Here is a 15,068-nt window from a genome sequence, read left to right as displayed (position 1 = left end):
AAAAAAAAAAAAAAAAAAAAAAAGCTAAGACTGTAGAACAAGGAGGCAGCCATGTAGAGTATAGCTGAATCTCATTCTGCAGCTTGGCATGTGTTCATTCTCCAGGATATTACTCTGCTGCTGTTAGATGTGCACTGATTTTGTCCCTTCAGCTAGATTGCAAGTTCCCTGAGAGCTCGGACCATATTGCGGTGACTCTTGTGTTCCTAGCATTATGCTGAGCACATAGTGATGTCAAATCAGTCTTCACTGAGTGGAACTCTGCCACTCTAAACCCTTAATCAGAACCAGAACCCTCCAAAACCAAAACAATCCCCTTGGCTTCCTCTCAGTTACTCTAGACCTAGGTGTCTTAATTTCTGAAGGATGCTTTGTTGTGTTGTGAGGGAAAACAAGTAGGCACCCGATTAGATTGGGTGGAAATTACAGTGTGTCCTCATATTTGGTTCCCAGGACCCTTCTTCCTTTTCTGCTTTCTTAGTTTGAAATGTGCACCCTCAGATTAGTCTCTCATTTGTTTTCACTGCCTTACACTAGCAGTGTGGTGGGAAGAAGGCTGACATTGTGTGCGTTAATTTATTCAGCCATTCTTTTTTTTTTTTCTGAGACAGGGTCTCACTCTGTTGCCCAGGCTGGAGTGCAGCAGTGTGATCACAGCTCACTGTATCCTCGACCTCCCCAGGCCCAGGTGATCATCCTGCCTCATCCCTCCCGAGTTGACTCGTGTGCCACCGTGCCTGGCTAATTTTTATATTTTTTGTGGAAACAATTTCACCATGTTGTCCGAGCTGGTCTTGAACTCCTGGGCTCAAGTGATCCACCCAGCTTGGCCTCCCAAAATGCTGGGTATTCAGCCATTCTGATTGCTCTCCCACTCTATGCCAGGTTCTGTGTTCTGACTAGAGTGGGTCAGTCACCATCCCTCACCTCATCATTGCATGCTAGTTCTAGTTCAGTCATCAGTTAGCTAGTCTCTAAGCCTGTTTACTTATCTTTCAAATGGGGATACAGGCCAGGTGCGGTGGCTCACACCTGTAATCCCAGCACTTGGGAGGCCAAAGCGGGCAGATCACTTGAGGTCAGGAGTTCGAGACCACCCTGGCCAACATGGTGAAACCCCCATCTCTACTAAAAATACAAAAAATTAGCCAGGTGTGGTGGCGCATGCCCATAGTCTCCAGCCACTTGGGAGGCTGAGGCAGGAGAATCACTTGAACTTGGGAAGCAGAGGTTGCACTGAGCCAAGATCACACCACTGCACTTCAGCCTGGGTAACAGAGTGAGACTCCATCTCAAAACAAAGCAAAGCAAAGCAAACGCGAATATAATATCTGTTCTACTTGGCATACATAATCATTAGGAGCCAGGTGTGTGAGGGAACCCTAACAGTCTGGAACAGTTGGGTTGTTCTCACTATTAGTGAGTCCTGAGTCATTCTTTTCCTTCTGACAGCTCAGGAATTCCTGATTGTGGAGTTGCCCCTTCCCAGCCATCTCACCCGCTGCTAAAGTTGCCTGTTTTCCCATCCTGGGCTCTGCCCATTCTCCAGGTCCCCATAACACCCACTCCCAATCCCATTCCTTTCTGCACAGCACATGTGGGTTGCTGCCAGCAGTGCTCTGGCATGTGCCCAGGCACAGTAGACACAGGCATGCTGTTGTGCTAGCAAATCGTTTGCAGAAGGGTGATGTGCCTGAGCTTGTCCTCTGCTCCTTTCCCCATCTGCCAAAAGAAGCCAGTTTTCCTGACTCAGCCATTGTGCCAGGACAGTCCTAAGCTGTGGAACTGTAAGGAGTGTTTATCAGAGAGCATTTGGAACAGGTGGAATGTTTTTCTACCAAACTGTCAGCACCCCATACTGGACATGGCCCTTCCTGGCAGCAGGCCTGGAGCCAGACCTCATATACCACAATGCCCAAGAGGACAGACCACAATATAATGTCGAATAAAGTGATCCTGGGTCTTTGCGTAATGTTTACCACTTATGGAGCCATTCATGGCCGGTATCTCTCACTTCTCACAACTTTGTGGGATGGGTATTATTAGGCTTGTTTAACTCATGAAAAACTGAGGCTCAGGATTGGCTAATAGCTTCTCAAAGGCCACACGGCCATCAAATGACAGAGCTGGCATTTGAACTCTGTGCTCTGGCCCCCAGACCCCACTGTTTTGACTATATCCCAGCTGTCTGCCAAAGCATACGCCTAATCTTTGTATCCAACAGATTACACTTTACAAGTAGTTCAAGAATGCTGTAAGTAGAGCAGGTAACTTCATCTGTTTTTAAGAAGTACAAGATTGAGACTTTGGTTTAGTCAACTGCCACCATCACTGATCTTGGCAGAGGTGGAACTAGGACTTGATCTGCCTTCTGACTTCAAGTCAGCACATCGATTCCACACACTACCTTGGCATCTGGACAGAGCAACTTCTCAGGGCCTGCTCCATCAGTCACCTTCACCCCAGGAAGCAAGACTCTCAACCCTCCCTACTCTAGAGGTCCAAGCTAGAAAATGTCCTTAGCTGGTGGCTGGGGCTCTCATTTTGCTCTGTAATCTTTGAGCTTCCCAACAGAAGTCTCCTCTGTGCCAAAAGAGGCAGTGTTAGGCACACACACACACATGCAGGCTCTGAGCCTGGCCCTCTGTGGCCCCAGCAATCCTGCTGAACATCCTGTTCCTCTACTTAGGGAGAGGCTGGGCCCAGAGTTGGGTAACAGTGAAGACAAGGTAGCTGGCTCCCTTCCCCAAAGAGCCAGTTGCCTTGCAAATATATGTCCTTGGACCAAGCAAGAAGGCACAGTCCATGCCCACCTCCATTCCTGGGAGAAACATACATTCACAATATTCCCAGCCCGTGCCCTGTGGACAGCAAGGGGAGCGTTGCTGCTACTGTTTCTCTTCTTGGCCTCTCAAGCGTTGCCTGGGCCAGGCACAGTACGGAGTAGAGGGAGCTGTGCCTGAGTCCCCGCTCTGCATCACCTAACTAGTGGCTTGGCCCCTCTGGACCCCCTGTTCTTCCTCTGTATGTAATAAAATGAAGGGACTGGGCCAGATGCCCTTGTAAGACCCCTTCCACCTCTACTGTGTGACTACCTCATTTTCCTCTTATGTGTGGAGGGTCCTTCTGAGTCGGTTCCACGGTTGCTAGCATGTTCACAGTATCCCCAGCATCTGTGTCCTGGCTCTGTGGATCCCTCCGGAGACCATTGCTGTGCTGTGTGTTCCAGGGGATCCTTTCAGATGATCATGGGCTGGCCGCTGCCCTCTGGAGAACGTTCTTCAATGGGAAATGTGAAGACCCTCGACATCTTGAATTGCTGGTAGAGTATGTGAGGAAACAGGTGAGCGACCTTTTCCCTCCCCTCCCAAGTCCTGGCAACAGTGGGCCCTCCTCTTGGGCTTCCAGGGGATCATGAGAGGTTGAGTTACCAAGGAGCAGTCTGAGAGAATTCTGACCAGATCACATCAGCGCTAGATGCTGAAGAAGGAGCGCCTTCTGTGTGTCCAACCATGAACTGGGCCAGGGAGCGGAAAATGGGAAGAAAGAGAGAGGAAGAGGCATCGAGTAGTCTCCTGCTCTCAGGAACTTTGAGTCATTCATTCACTGTGCACCTCATTGCCTACTATGCGCCAGGTGCTATGCTAGCAGCTGGGCCCACAGTCCTGGCAGATATGAGCACCGGCAGCCGCCCACTGTGGACCCCTTCTCTACCCACTTGGATTTGTTTCCTGCTCCTGATTTCCAGCAGGACTGGGCAGCAGGCAGCATTTCACAGACAGCGTCTTCCTGCTAGATGCTCTCCATGGTCAAGCAGGGTGTCCCCACTTCAGTTTCTCACCCCTCTGGCTCCCCTGGTCTCCCCGACATCAAAGCTTCTAGGAGAGAGCTCTGCAGTGGGGGCTGCTTACCCACATAGCTCTCCTCAAGCCCGGGGAATTAATTCCTTGACCTCCCTGCCCTCAGATCTTGTAGTGATGGGAGACTCATACTTGATAGATGAGTGAGCTGACTGGCAGGGAAGAGGACATAGAGGCTCTTCCAGGGCCTCCCAGTGAGTCAGCCTGCACAGCTGCCCTAGGGCCCCAAGCTGCGTGATTCATGTGGCCACTGAGGCCTCAGCTGCCTCAGACAACTCAGGCTGTGCCATGAGTCACACCTTTGCTTCATGACCTGGCCCCTGGAGCTGAAGGGGTGTCACCCCACTGTTACTCTCTTGTTCACTTGTATCCATGGTCTTCAAGCCTCCAACCAGGAAGGGCAAGGCTGGAGCTCAGCTCTTGAGAAGACAGGGCCAATAGGACTAGCTTGTAAACTGCTGGAAAAACCACATACCGGGGCTCTGCAGACCCACAGGGTAGAGAATCCCAGGAGCCAGGACTTCTGTTTGACCACTCTTCAAATCTGCCAGAGCCAGGGAGAAGGCATGGCACGGCCAGAGGGCCCCACCCACAGAGAATTCTCGTACTACCTGTTGACTGGACTCACCCTCAGACAGGAGTAGTAATTCTCAAAGCAGATGCTGTGTTTTCTGAGAGACCTGCCCAATATTTCCATCTGCCATGGTGGGCTTGTGCCAGAAGCCACAACAAGACACACCTGGGACTTCTCTGAGGGCCCTCTAGGAAGGGGCTGCCACAACCATTGTCCCTACAAGAGGTCCCATGTGGCCCCAGTGAGAGGCAGTGGAAAAACAGCGAAGGGGCTCTTGGGAAAGCAGGGAGCTTTGGTGGGGACCCAGTTATGTCAGCAAAACGTTTTGAGCACCTGCTGCTCCAGGCACTCTTGGGAAAGCAACGATTAATAAGACCCAGTCCTGCCCTCGAGGGGCCAGCTCATGGTTTGGTGAGGAAGCCCAGGCACACGGCTAACCCTGGAGTAAGCCAGCCCGTAATGTGATACAGAGAGGGCAGAGTGCTGAAGGCCAGGAAAGGAAGAGCAGGAGCTGGGCCTTGAGCAGGCTGCTTGGTGTGGCTGATGACCCAAGAGCCAACCACAGGTCTTGTTGAGATTTTCAACCCAGGAGGTGGGCAGAGTGGTGGCACTGGGGACAGAAATGGAGTCACTGTAAGGAGGAGTGGGCTTTAGGGAAGACATAGCAGGGCACGTGGGAATCCAGAGCTGAGGTGCGTGCGAGAGGCTGGGGTTGAGCTCAAGCGTCAGCAGCTGGAAGCGGAAGCAACCGGAATGGTGGATTCTTGGAAGGAGGAATGATCTAAAGCTTAAGATGAAGCCTCCTGGCCTTACAGCAGTGGCTTCTCTGGATGATGACCATTTTAATGGCAGAGCCATCAGCCCCTACTGTCCTAGAGGGGTGATGCTAGGGCCCACTGACCAGGGCCCACTAGAGGACAACAGAGGCATACATATGCTTAAAGTGTGAGTGACTCGCACTGCATATATGAATCTCTTCATGTGTCCTGTGAGGTACCTGCTTCTATCACCTCTCTCAGACAAGGGAACTTAAATCTCAGAGAGGGGAAGCGGCCACCCTGGATAGCAGCACTGGGAAGGGACAGAATCAGGACTCTCACGCGGCAGCTCTGGGGTGGACAGCATGGCTGTGTGCGCTGCAAGCCCTGACTTCCTGGCCTGCAGGAGCTGTCTAGGGAGGGCGTGAAGGGGAGACGAGTCCTTGGGAGATGTGTGTCCATCTCCATTCGGAGGTGTGATAGGGAATTCCCTAACCCCCCCGCCAGCTCCCCAGTGATTGCTTTCTCCGAACCACCTTAGTGAAATTATCTAGATCAGAGACGGCTTGGCCTGGGACCTGGGATGGTCAGAAACCCCCCTCATGCCCCGTCCCCTTCCTTCCTCTCCTCTGGGAGGCTGGTTCCTGATGCTGGCTCCTCACGTCTGTCCTGCCTCTGTCGCTTCCTCCTTCCCGCTCCTCTGGTTGCAGATGCAGTACCTGGATTCCATGAACGGGGAGGATCTGCTTCTGACAGGGGAGGTGAGCTGGCGCCCTCTAGTGGAGAAGAATCCTCAGAGCATCCTGAAGCCCCATTCTCCCACTTACAACGACCAGGGACTTTGATGGGCTGGGCCCTCTGCACGGCTGGCCAGCTGGCTTCGAGGAACCGCCAGGAGAGAAGTGCCTGTTGGTCCAGGACCCCGCAGAAAGTGGCCTGAACTGACCTCTGAACAGCATCTGTCAAATACCTGGCTCCATTTGTGTTGAGTTTCCTCTTAGTGTGCCCAGGAGTCTGATCTGCTGGGATACAGGGATGGGAGAACCCCTAGCTCTCCCGCATGTCCTCTGCCTCGGGAAGCCCTGAGTGAGAGTCCCCCAGCCCACACTCCCCAACCCCCTCCAGCAACTACCTGTGACTGACAGCTTTTCTCAAAGGCTGAGGAAGGGATGGTGTAGGTTCAAAAGGGAAACCCCCCAGGGCCTGCTGTGGCCTAGGAGCGGATTGTAATGCTGTGGAGTCCGGACGGCGACCACGCATTGTCCCTCGGCTTCCAGCCATGGGGTTGAGTTGGCCATTAAAAGAAACAGAGACTTCTCTCTGCCGTGGCCCTTCTTTATTCCAGGGACTTAGAAACTTGCCTGAGTTGGTGGATGCCGTAGTGAGGGCACCGCCCAGCTCAGTTAGTGATGGAGAAAGGGAAGAGGCTGGGATGGTCTCTGCTGCTGCACTTGCCTCTAGTTCATGGAGATGTGTCTCTGTTCAGGCCAAGACACAGCCAGCCAGGCTCCTCGTCTGGGACCCAGGAGGCCTCTGATGACCAAGGGCTTTCACATCCTAAGTCATTTTGGAACAAGGCCTTGAGAACAAAGTCACCTTTGTCTCCTCTCTTGGCCCCCCCCTTTCATGAGATATTGGGGAAAAGAGAACATTCCTCCTGGCTTAGTTGTAGCAGACCCAGACCTGTGCCTAGCTTTGGGCCCCCTTCCCAACTTCTGAAGCACATGCTGCAGAGCCACCTTGGTCTGAGCACCTGAGGACCAGCCCCTCCTCCCTCAGTGCAGGTCATCTCTTGGGGGATTTTCTTAAAGTGAAGAAAGGGAGTGGGGAACCATATTACCCCTTCCTCCCCCATCAAACTTCCTTCATTTAACTTGCTATAAAATGAGTCATATAAAGAAACTCTATATGGGTGAGGTATATCCCACTTCTGTGAAAACATTACAAATCAAACCGCCTTCTCTCAGTTTATTTAAGATGCTTTTGTTGCGAGCGGAGCTCTAGAGTGAAGCCTCCTGTGTGTGTGTGAGATAATAACACCTTGTAACTCATTACAGCTGGGCACTATTTACATAAACCAGAGCTGAGCCAGGCAGGAATTTGCTGATTAATTTATTTTTAATGGAGTGAAGTATACCATGCACCAAAATAAACTTTACTGTGTGTACCTAACTGCTCCTGGAATGGATGGAAAAATTAATGGAACAGATTTTGGCTCCCAACTCTACACATTAATTCATATATAAAAGTTATTTGAGCGTTAACCCATTTGCTGCCCAGGGTAGCTCCCCAGCCACAGATCCCAGCCCATGGCACCAGTTCAGCTACCGGGCGGCACCAGTTCAGCTACCGGGCTTGCTTTAGAATCCTGGAAGTTCAGATTTGGAAGGAACTTGAAAGGTCATTTGGTCCAGCCCTGGTCCAGCACCTGACTCCCCTTCTTAGCATCCCGGTCAACCAGTGTTTATGCAGGCCCTGGATGAATCCCTCCACCAGCTAACGGTCCCTGCCTAGAGAGCTAGTCCTGTCTGCACAGGACTTTGTGGTCGTGAAACACAGCAACTTGCAGTATGGAGCTGCCTTTGAAGGAGTGAGATTGGATCTGTCATGTCTGATGTCAGTGAGCCCTCACTTCCTGGCCGTCAGCACCTTGCCCTGACTGCCAACCCCCTCCCCTTAAGATCTATTCCAGGCTCCTTGGAAGCTGCCTTTATTCTTGGTTTGGCCTCTGCCTCCATTCCTGGTTTTATGATTCTACCCATCTCTTCTCTGAGCACACTGAACCTTTTGGGGTTACCTGGAGAGATCATGCTATGTGTCCTCTACCTAGAAACTTCGTCCCTCTTTCTCCTGTCCCCTCCAGGTACAGGCACACTATCCATGCTGCTCCCCACATGGTTCTCTGCTCTGGAGCACTTACCTTTTCATTTTTGTAGATACAAGTTCTCACTATATTGATCCTCCCACTTTGCCTTCCCAAAGTGCTAGGATTATAGGCATGAGCCACCGCACCTGGCCCTGATAGCACTTAACTTACCATGTTGAAATGATTTTTTTACCCACCTCCCCCAGTGTACTGTGAGCTGCCCCAGCATGGAGTGGACACTGTGTGTTGGTCACCGTTTTTCCAGTGTTCAGCTGAATGCCTGGTTCATTATCAGCATCAGTATATACTTGGATAAATGAAATAATGAATGTGTGACTAAATCACCAAGTGTTATCAGTACAACTCCAACCAAAAAGCCCCCTTCTGGGCCGGGCACGGTGGTTCATGCCTGTAATCCCAGCACTTTGGGAGGCCGAGACGGGCGGATCATGAGGTCAAGAGGTAGAGACCATCCTGACTAACACGGTGAAACCCCACCTCTCCTAAAAATACAAAAAACTAGCCTGGTGTGGTGGCGGGCACCTGTAGTCCCAGCTACTCAGGAGGCTGAGGCAGGAGAATGGTGTGAACCCAGGAGGCAGAGTTTGCAGTGAGCTGAGATCGCAACACTGCACTCCAGCCTGGGCAACGGAGCAAGACTCCGTCTCAAAACAACAACAACAACAAAAACAAAAAGCCCCTTCTGGACCATTCTCATTGTCACCCATACAGTTTCATTTATTTTAACAATATTGAGTACTTCCTTTGGTCTTAGCATAGGAACCAAATGGAAAGTTCTTTCCATAGCTAAATGTTTTTCTAATGTAAATCATTATTGTACAAAACAAGGGAAGGACAATTTCTTGCCTTCAGGGAGACTCCTCTGTAGGAATGATTTTCTCATTTATTAATATTTGTTTTCTGTATTCTTCCAGAAAAGATCGCAGCAAATTAAGAGACACAGTTTATAATAAAATTGTAGGCTGGGCGCAGCGGCTCATGCCTGTAATCCTGACACTTTGGGAGGCCGAAGTGGGCAGATTGGTTAAGTCCAGGAGTTCGAGACCAGCCTGGGCAATACAGTGAGACCTTGTCTCTACAAAAAATTAGCTGGGTGTGGTGACATGAGCCTGTAGTCCCAGCTACTCAGGAGGCTGAGGTAGGAGGATCACCTGAGCCTGGGAGGTGGGGGTTGCAGTGAACTGAGATTGTGCCACCGCACTCCAGCCTGGGTGACAGAGTGAGATCCTGTCTCAAAAAAAAAAAAAAAAAAAAAAAAAAACCCTTAAAGTTTAAAAGATCAGATCCAGGTATTGGGAGGGAAAAGAGGGAAAATAATTATGTTAGAAAACCTAGACTGCTAATGAGCAACTTTCATATGACTTTTTAAAAATTTTATAAAATACTGTAAATGCATTGTCTCACAACAATCAGGTAAAACAGGTGTTATCCTCATCATTTTTATTATCCCTCTAACACAAGTGAGGGAACTGAAGCTTAAGAGGGGCCTAGAGAGAGTGATCTAGGGTAAGAAGGGGCCAAGAGTGCTCCAGCCCACGACAGACCCCGGGGCCCCTGCTTTGTCCTCATGTCACACTGTCTCCCTCCCCCAGGTCAACCAGGAGATTTGCAACTGAGTATGAGGCCTTGCTCTGAGCTTCCTGGTCAAAGGTGGAAAGTGGAAAGCCCTATATAGAGTTCCCATTGTCACATAAAAGGAAGTATACTTACTCATCAGAAGAAACATACATCTTCCTTACTCTTCAAAGAAGACTGTATTATAGAGGTTTTCAAATGAGAAGCACTGAACAATGTAGCGAACAGTACCACTAAGATTTATGTTTTACCTAAAAATTTGAAAAACATAAATCATCGCTATTTCTTCCGATGAGAAATAGCCAAGAGTGTTCCAGCCCACGACAGACCCCCGTGGGGGTCTGAAGAGGGTGGAGCCTGAAGAGGGTGCAGTCACGGAGCTCACTGGGGCCCAGAGATGGCGACGTCTGGCAGAAGAATCCTCTTGGGAAAAGAAGAATCCTCTCTGTGTTGTCTCTTCTCTTCTCTTCTCTTCTCTTCTCTTCTCTTCTCTTCTCCTCCCCTTTCCCTTCCCTTTCCCTTCCCTTTCCCTTCCCTTTCCCTTCCTTTCCTTTCCTTTCCTTTCCTTTCCTTCTTCCGATGAGAAATAGCGATGCTATACGAGACGGGGTGAATCTTAAACTGTGGTTGAAGCCCAGGCCGCACTTCAGCCGGCATCTTTTGAGTTTTTCCTCCGTGCCAGGCTTGCTTGGTATTTTCACTTGTCACCTCACTCGCCGCCTTGCAGGTGAGGATTCTTAAGCTCATGTTCCAGGAGGGAAATGCCCAGATGTACCCTGTATGGTGGCTCTGACCCAGTCCACTGCTTAAGGAGGTGGGAAAACGGGAATTGAGGACTAGCTGTCCAGGTGAAGGCACAGAACAGGAAGCTCTTCAGACTGTTGAGTTAGCTGCTAAGGGAAGAAAGGGTTGCAGAGATCAGGAGGGACCATGAGTAGGGGTAGCACAGATCACACATCAGCTGCCAGGCAGCAGGGAGCCACTGTGTGCATTCTTGGTAAAGACTGGGGCGTGATGGCAGTGGAGAGACGGTGGTACCAGGATGGATTGGCTCTGTCAGGAAGGGAGTTTAGCCATCCGGGCTTGAGATGTTGGGGGTGACAAATGGAATTCAAAGGGAAGCTCAAACCCCAGAGACACTTCCGAGAAAAAACTCACCAGGACTTGAGGCCTAACGTGGAGCCTGAAGAGGGTGCAGTCACGGAGCTCACTGGGGCCCAGAGATGGCAACTTCTGGCAGAAGAATCCTCTCTGTGTTGTGTCTTTCTTTTCTTTTCTTTTTTCTTTTTTTCTTTTTTGAGATGGAGTTTTGCTCCTGTTGCCCAGGCTGGAGTGCAATGGTGCGATCTCGGCTCACTGCAACCTCCAACCTCCGCCTCCCAGGTTCAAGTGATCCCCCTGCCTCAACCTCCCGAGAGCTGGAATTACAGGCGCCCGCCACCACGCCCTGCTAAATTTTTTTGTATTTTTAGTAAAGACGGGGTTTCGCCATGTTGATCAGGCTGGTCTCAAACTCCTGACCTCAGGTGATCTGCCCACCTCGACCTCCCAAAGTGCTGGGATTACAGGTGTGAGCCACTGTGCCCAGCCATGTGCTGTGTTTTTTCAAGTGAAAATTACGGCACTCTCTGAACTAGGCAGGGCAGGGATTGCTGCATCCATGATGCAATAGGGAAATAGGCTCACTGAGAAGAATCCGCTTGCTGGTGCAAGCTGACCCTGCAGCAAAAGCTGAACAGTCATTTTTTCCGGGTTCCACTCCATTGCTTTTGGTGCACCTTGGTTGCATCTGTGGGGAGCCAGTCTGGTGGCAGATGGACTTCAGATGCTAGAGATGCTCCAGGGAGGGCAAGGGCATGGGGCAGGAAGGACCTTGGTGAACCTCAGGATGGACCTCGGGGATGAAGGATGTTGGCCTTGTCTTGGGTTTAGAAATCCTGAAGTTGAGGCCGGGTGTGGTGGCTCACGCCTGTAATCCCAGCACTTTGGGAGCCGAGGTGGGTGGATCGCGAGGTCAGGAGATTGAGACCATCCTAGCTAATGGTGAAACCCCATCTCTACTAAAAAAAAATACAAAAAAATTTGGCTGGGCGCAGTGTTGGGTGCCTGTAGTCCCAGCTACTGGAGAGGCTGAGGCAGGAGAATGGCATGAACCCGGGAGGCGGAGCTTGCAGTGAGTCGAGATCGTGTCACTGCACTCCAGCCTGGGTGACAGAGCAAGACTCCGTCTCAAAAAAAAAAAAAAAAAAAAAAAAAAAAAAAAAAAAAAAAAAAAAGCAAATAAAGAGAAAGAAAGAAAGAAAGAAATCCTGAAGTTGATGAGGCAACCTCGAGACTGGGTTGGGAGTGCAAGGAGCACTCACAGGAGATGGCAGGAAGAGCAGGCACCAGTGCAGAAGGTAGACTGTGGAGCCAGGGAAGAGGAGAGCTTCTAGCAGGAAACTCAGGGCAGCATGCTGAGAAGAAATGGAGGGAAACTGGGAGGAGGCAGAAGAGGGGGTGAAACGAGGGGATTTGCAGGAACGTGCTGAAGATATATTTGGGGCAGTGAGGACTCTGATGAGCTAAGCACTTAGTGGAGTAGGGAACTTCCCATGAGTTTAGGGACTCCAATGAGATTCTTCTGGAAGTGGAAGCCCGATTTGAGAACAAGGGCCTGGCTTTGGCAGTGGTGAAGGGAATCCTTTCCTGAGACCAGTGATTGGGAGGACAGATGGGGGAAAAGGAGTTTCTGAGGAGAGGGCTGAGAGGGAAAGGAGAGCTCATGCCAGCTGGTCTTGATCTAGAGTTTATCAGCCGTGGGGGTGGAGTGGGAGGGAAGTGGAGCTGGCAGGAGTGCTTGAACTCTTCCCCTGGGAGCAGCCCTCCTGTACCTATTGCCCTGGTTCCCACTTCTAGTCTGTCCACTGCACCCACCATGCCTCACCCACCCTATCCACGGGGCTTGGCCTTAAAAAAGGGGGAGGCCAGACCTCAGGTCCCTGACCCCAGCCTTCCCCACTCCCCCATCAGGTTCTCTGTGGCTTCCAGGGGACCTCCCTGGAGCAACATTGGTGAGCCTAGGACCCAGACCCTGACCAGGCCACTGACTTCCCTTTTCCATGTGGAGGGGAGAATAAGGAAAAAAGATCCTGGAGACCCTGGCTGGAGAATTTCCAGGAAGGGACCTCCAAGCACCACCCCATGGCGTCAAAAAGTGATGGACTACAGCGATAGCGCCAGAAGTGCCTGGAGACCTCCCGCCCAGCCAGCGCGTTGGACGGGGGAGGCTGAGGCCCTGCCAGGCCTCACTGCAGGTTTCAGTCAGGAACCAGCACCCACGAGCCTGGGCTGGGTGCTCTTCCTCTTTTTTTCTTTCCCTGTGGCCAGGAACAGCATTCACCTCCCGTTTGGGAGAGGGCCTGCCACTGCGCTGTGCGGTGCTTGAAGGGGCGGGAGGTGGGGCCGTGGCTCCTCTGAGGTTCTGCAATGGGTCCCAGCTCTAAACCCCAGGCGCTTGGTTTATACCTCAGCCTAATCCGTGGTTTATAATTATTTATGAGTCTGTCTTCCCCACTGAACTGTGAGCTCCTCCAGGGCAGAGACAAACTCTTACTCATCTTTGGGTCACCTGCTGGCTGAAGGTGGACACTAAATCCATGTTGGAAGGATTGGACAGAGGGAGAGGGGGTCGGAAGGGGAGGCTGCCTCAATAACGGGGCTCCAGGAGTCAGCAGATGTACCTCTTTCTTCCCCTCCCAATTTCAGAACAAATGGAGAAATAAAACACAGGAGACAGACAGACACCCTGCCTCCTGTGAGCAGGGGTGGGACGAAAGGCCAGATCTCAGAGGCAGCGGTGACTGGCCACACCCCACTGACCCGGCTGGGACCATGTTGGCCTTGGCACCAGCCTTTGGTCTAGAAGGGGCCAGAGACTGACCAAAAGGGCCCCCCTGGTGGCTTCCTGAGCTTTCAGGCCTTCATCGAGCCCCTGTCCTTTCACAACTGGGAAAGCTCTGGACTTCAGCGTGTACTGAGCAACCACAGCTGCTCTCAGCCAGGCACTTGGCGTAGCTGAGCCCATATATTCCTCACAGTAAGCCTGTGAGGGAGGTGGCGTGGGTCCTGCTCTACGTGTAGAGTTAGCCACTGTGACTCAGAGAAGTTCTGATTGTTCGGCTCCCCCATTAAGTGGCAGAGCCTGTGTTCCTATCAGGGGGTCTGACTCAGTCCAGTGGCACAATAGCCCATGGGGTATCAGGATGAGATAAGAGTTCGGAATGGTGACCTCTTGAGACCTGTGTCGCACTCAGTGAACAGTGAACCACACTGAGTTCAACCAATGCGGGTTGTTTCTGGTGCTTTGGCCCACTCTTGCCATTGGAGCTGTTACTGAGTTATCCCAGGATGCTGCTCTGGAGTCTTCCCAGCCTCTGTACCATCATCTCTAGGTAAGAACCCAGCACCTTAGAAGGCCCTCAAGCTCTTCCTAGTGTGGCTCTAACCTTCCTATTAGCATCTTCCCCTGTACCACGGCCCCCACCTGCCTTCCCTGGGCATGTCCTTGCCCTCTTCCTCCAGCCAGGAACGCCCCACTTACCACTCTGCACCTGAAATCTTTCTCACCCTTTGCTCCCTGGCTCAAGCCAGCCTTGGGGACTCCTCAGCATTGTCCACTTTTGCATCTCTGGCTCTTAGGTTGCTTTGCCTTGATTCAAGGGATTTGGGTGCACTCTGGCTCCCCGGCCAGTCCCAGCTGCTTCTCTGCGGAAACTCTGTCTCTCCTGACCCGGGGCGCCAGAGGAAAGGTATGTGGCAGCACTGGCCTCAGAGCAGCCTGCACCTGGAGGGCTGCAACCCAGCCTCTGCTCCCCCTACCCCACACGACATCGCCTGCCCAGGCACCACTTGGCTTGTGAGAGACAACAGACAAGGCTAAGTGGCCCCTGGGACAGCTGAGTGATGCCAGGCAGGCGCCTGACACACCTCCTGTACAGGAAAACAGTTTCCTTCCTCTTAATTACAGTCATTAAGGAGCCTGCGCCCGACACACCGCAGCCAGGGACAGCGCTTAGGTCTGTCTGGATGATTCCCATCACCCTTGGCCACCACCTCTAGGCCCAGCCCCAAGGCCAGGAGCCACCTGTCTGCCCTCCCATTGCCCTTGACCAACTCAACTCATAGGGAGGGACTGCCTAGGGAGGGGCAGCTGGTCTCTCCGCCCTGGGGGATTTGATTTGATTTGCACGCAAGTATTATCATGATGTCTGGGATCCACTGGAACCCTTTGCCCTTCAACGAAGTCTTCCCACCCCTGCCCCTCTTCGTCGTGCTCTCTGTACACAGCCCCAGTACCGCAACGCCGAGTCCGACTCAAGGACTATCCCGCCGCCCAGACACACATGCACACACAGGTCCACGCACACTGCTGT

The 15,068-nt window shown here is 51.8% G+C and overlaps 1 protein-coding gene across 1 annotated transcript in view; it reads left to right on the top strand.

Annotated features, from left to right (window-relative positions):
• UQCC1 (ubiquinol-cytochrome c reductase complex assembly factor 1) overlaps positions 1 to 7,364 on the top strand; it is a 107,604-nt gene extending 100,240 nt beyond the window's left edge. Inside the window, exons 9-10 of the mRNA XM_017886635.1 lie at positions 3,230 to 3,343; positions 5,903 to 7,364. Of these exons, the coding sequence (XP_017742124.1) occupies positions 3,230 to 3,343; positions 5,903 to 6,037 (249 nt within the window). The 3' untranslated portion in view covers positions 6,038 to 7,364. The remainder of the gene's footprint in view (positions 1 to 3,229; positions 3,344 to 5,902) is intronic.
• The last annotated feature ends 7,704 nt before the right edge of the window (positions 7,365 to 15,068 follow it).

The sequence above is a fragment of the Rhinopithecus bieti genome, unplaced genomic scaffold (genome assembly GCF_001698545.2).
Source record: "Rhinopithecus bieti isolate Rb0 unplaced genomic scaffold, ASM169854v2 scaffold_15197, whole genome shotgun sequence".
Lineage (NCBI taxonomy): Eukaryota > Metazoa > Chordata > Mammalia > Primates > Cercopithecidae > Rhinopithecus > Rhinopithecus bieti.
This window is presented reverse-complemented; position numbering and strand designations above follow the sequence as displayed.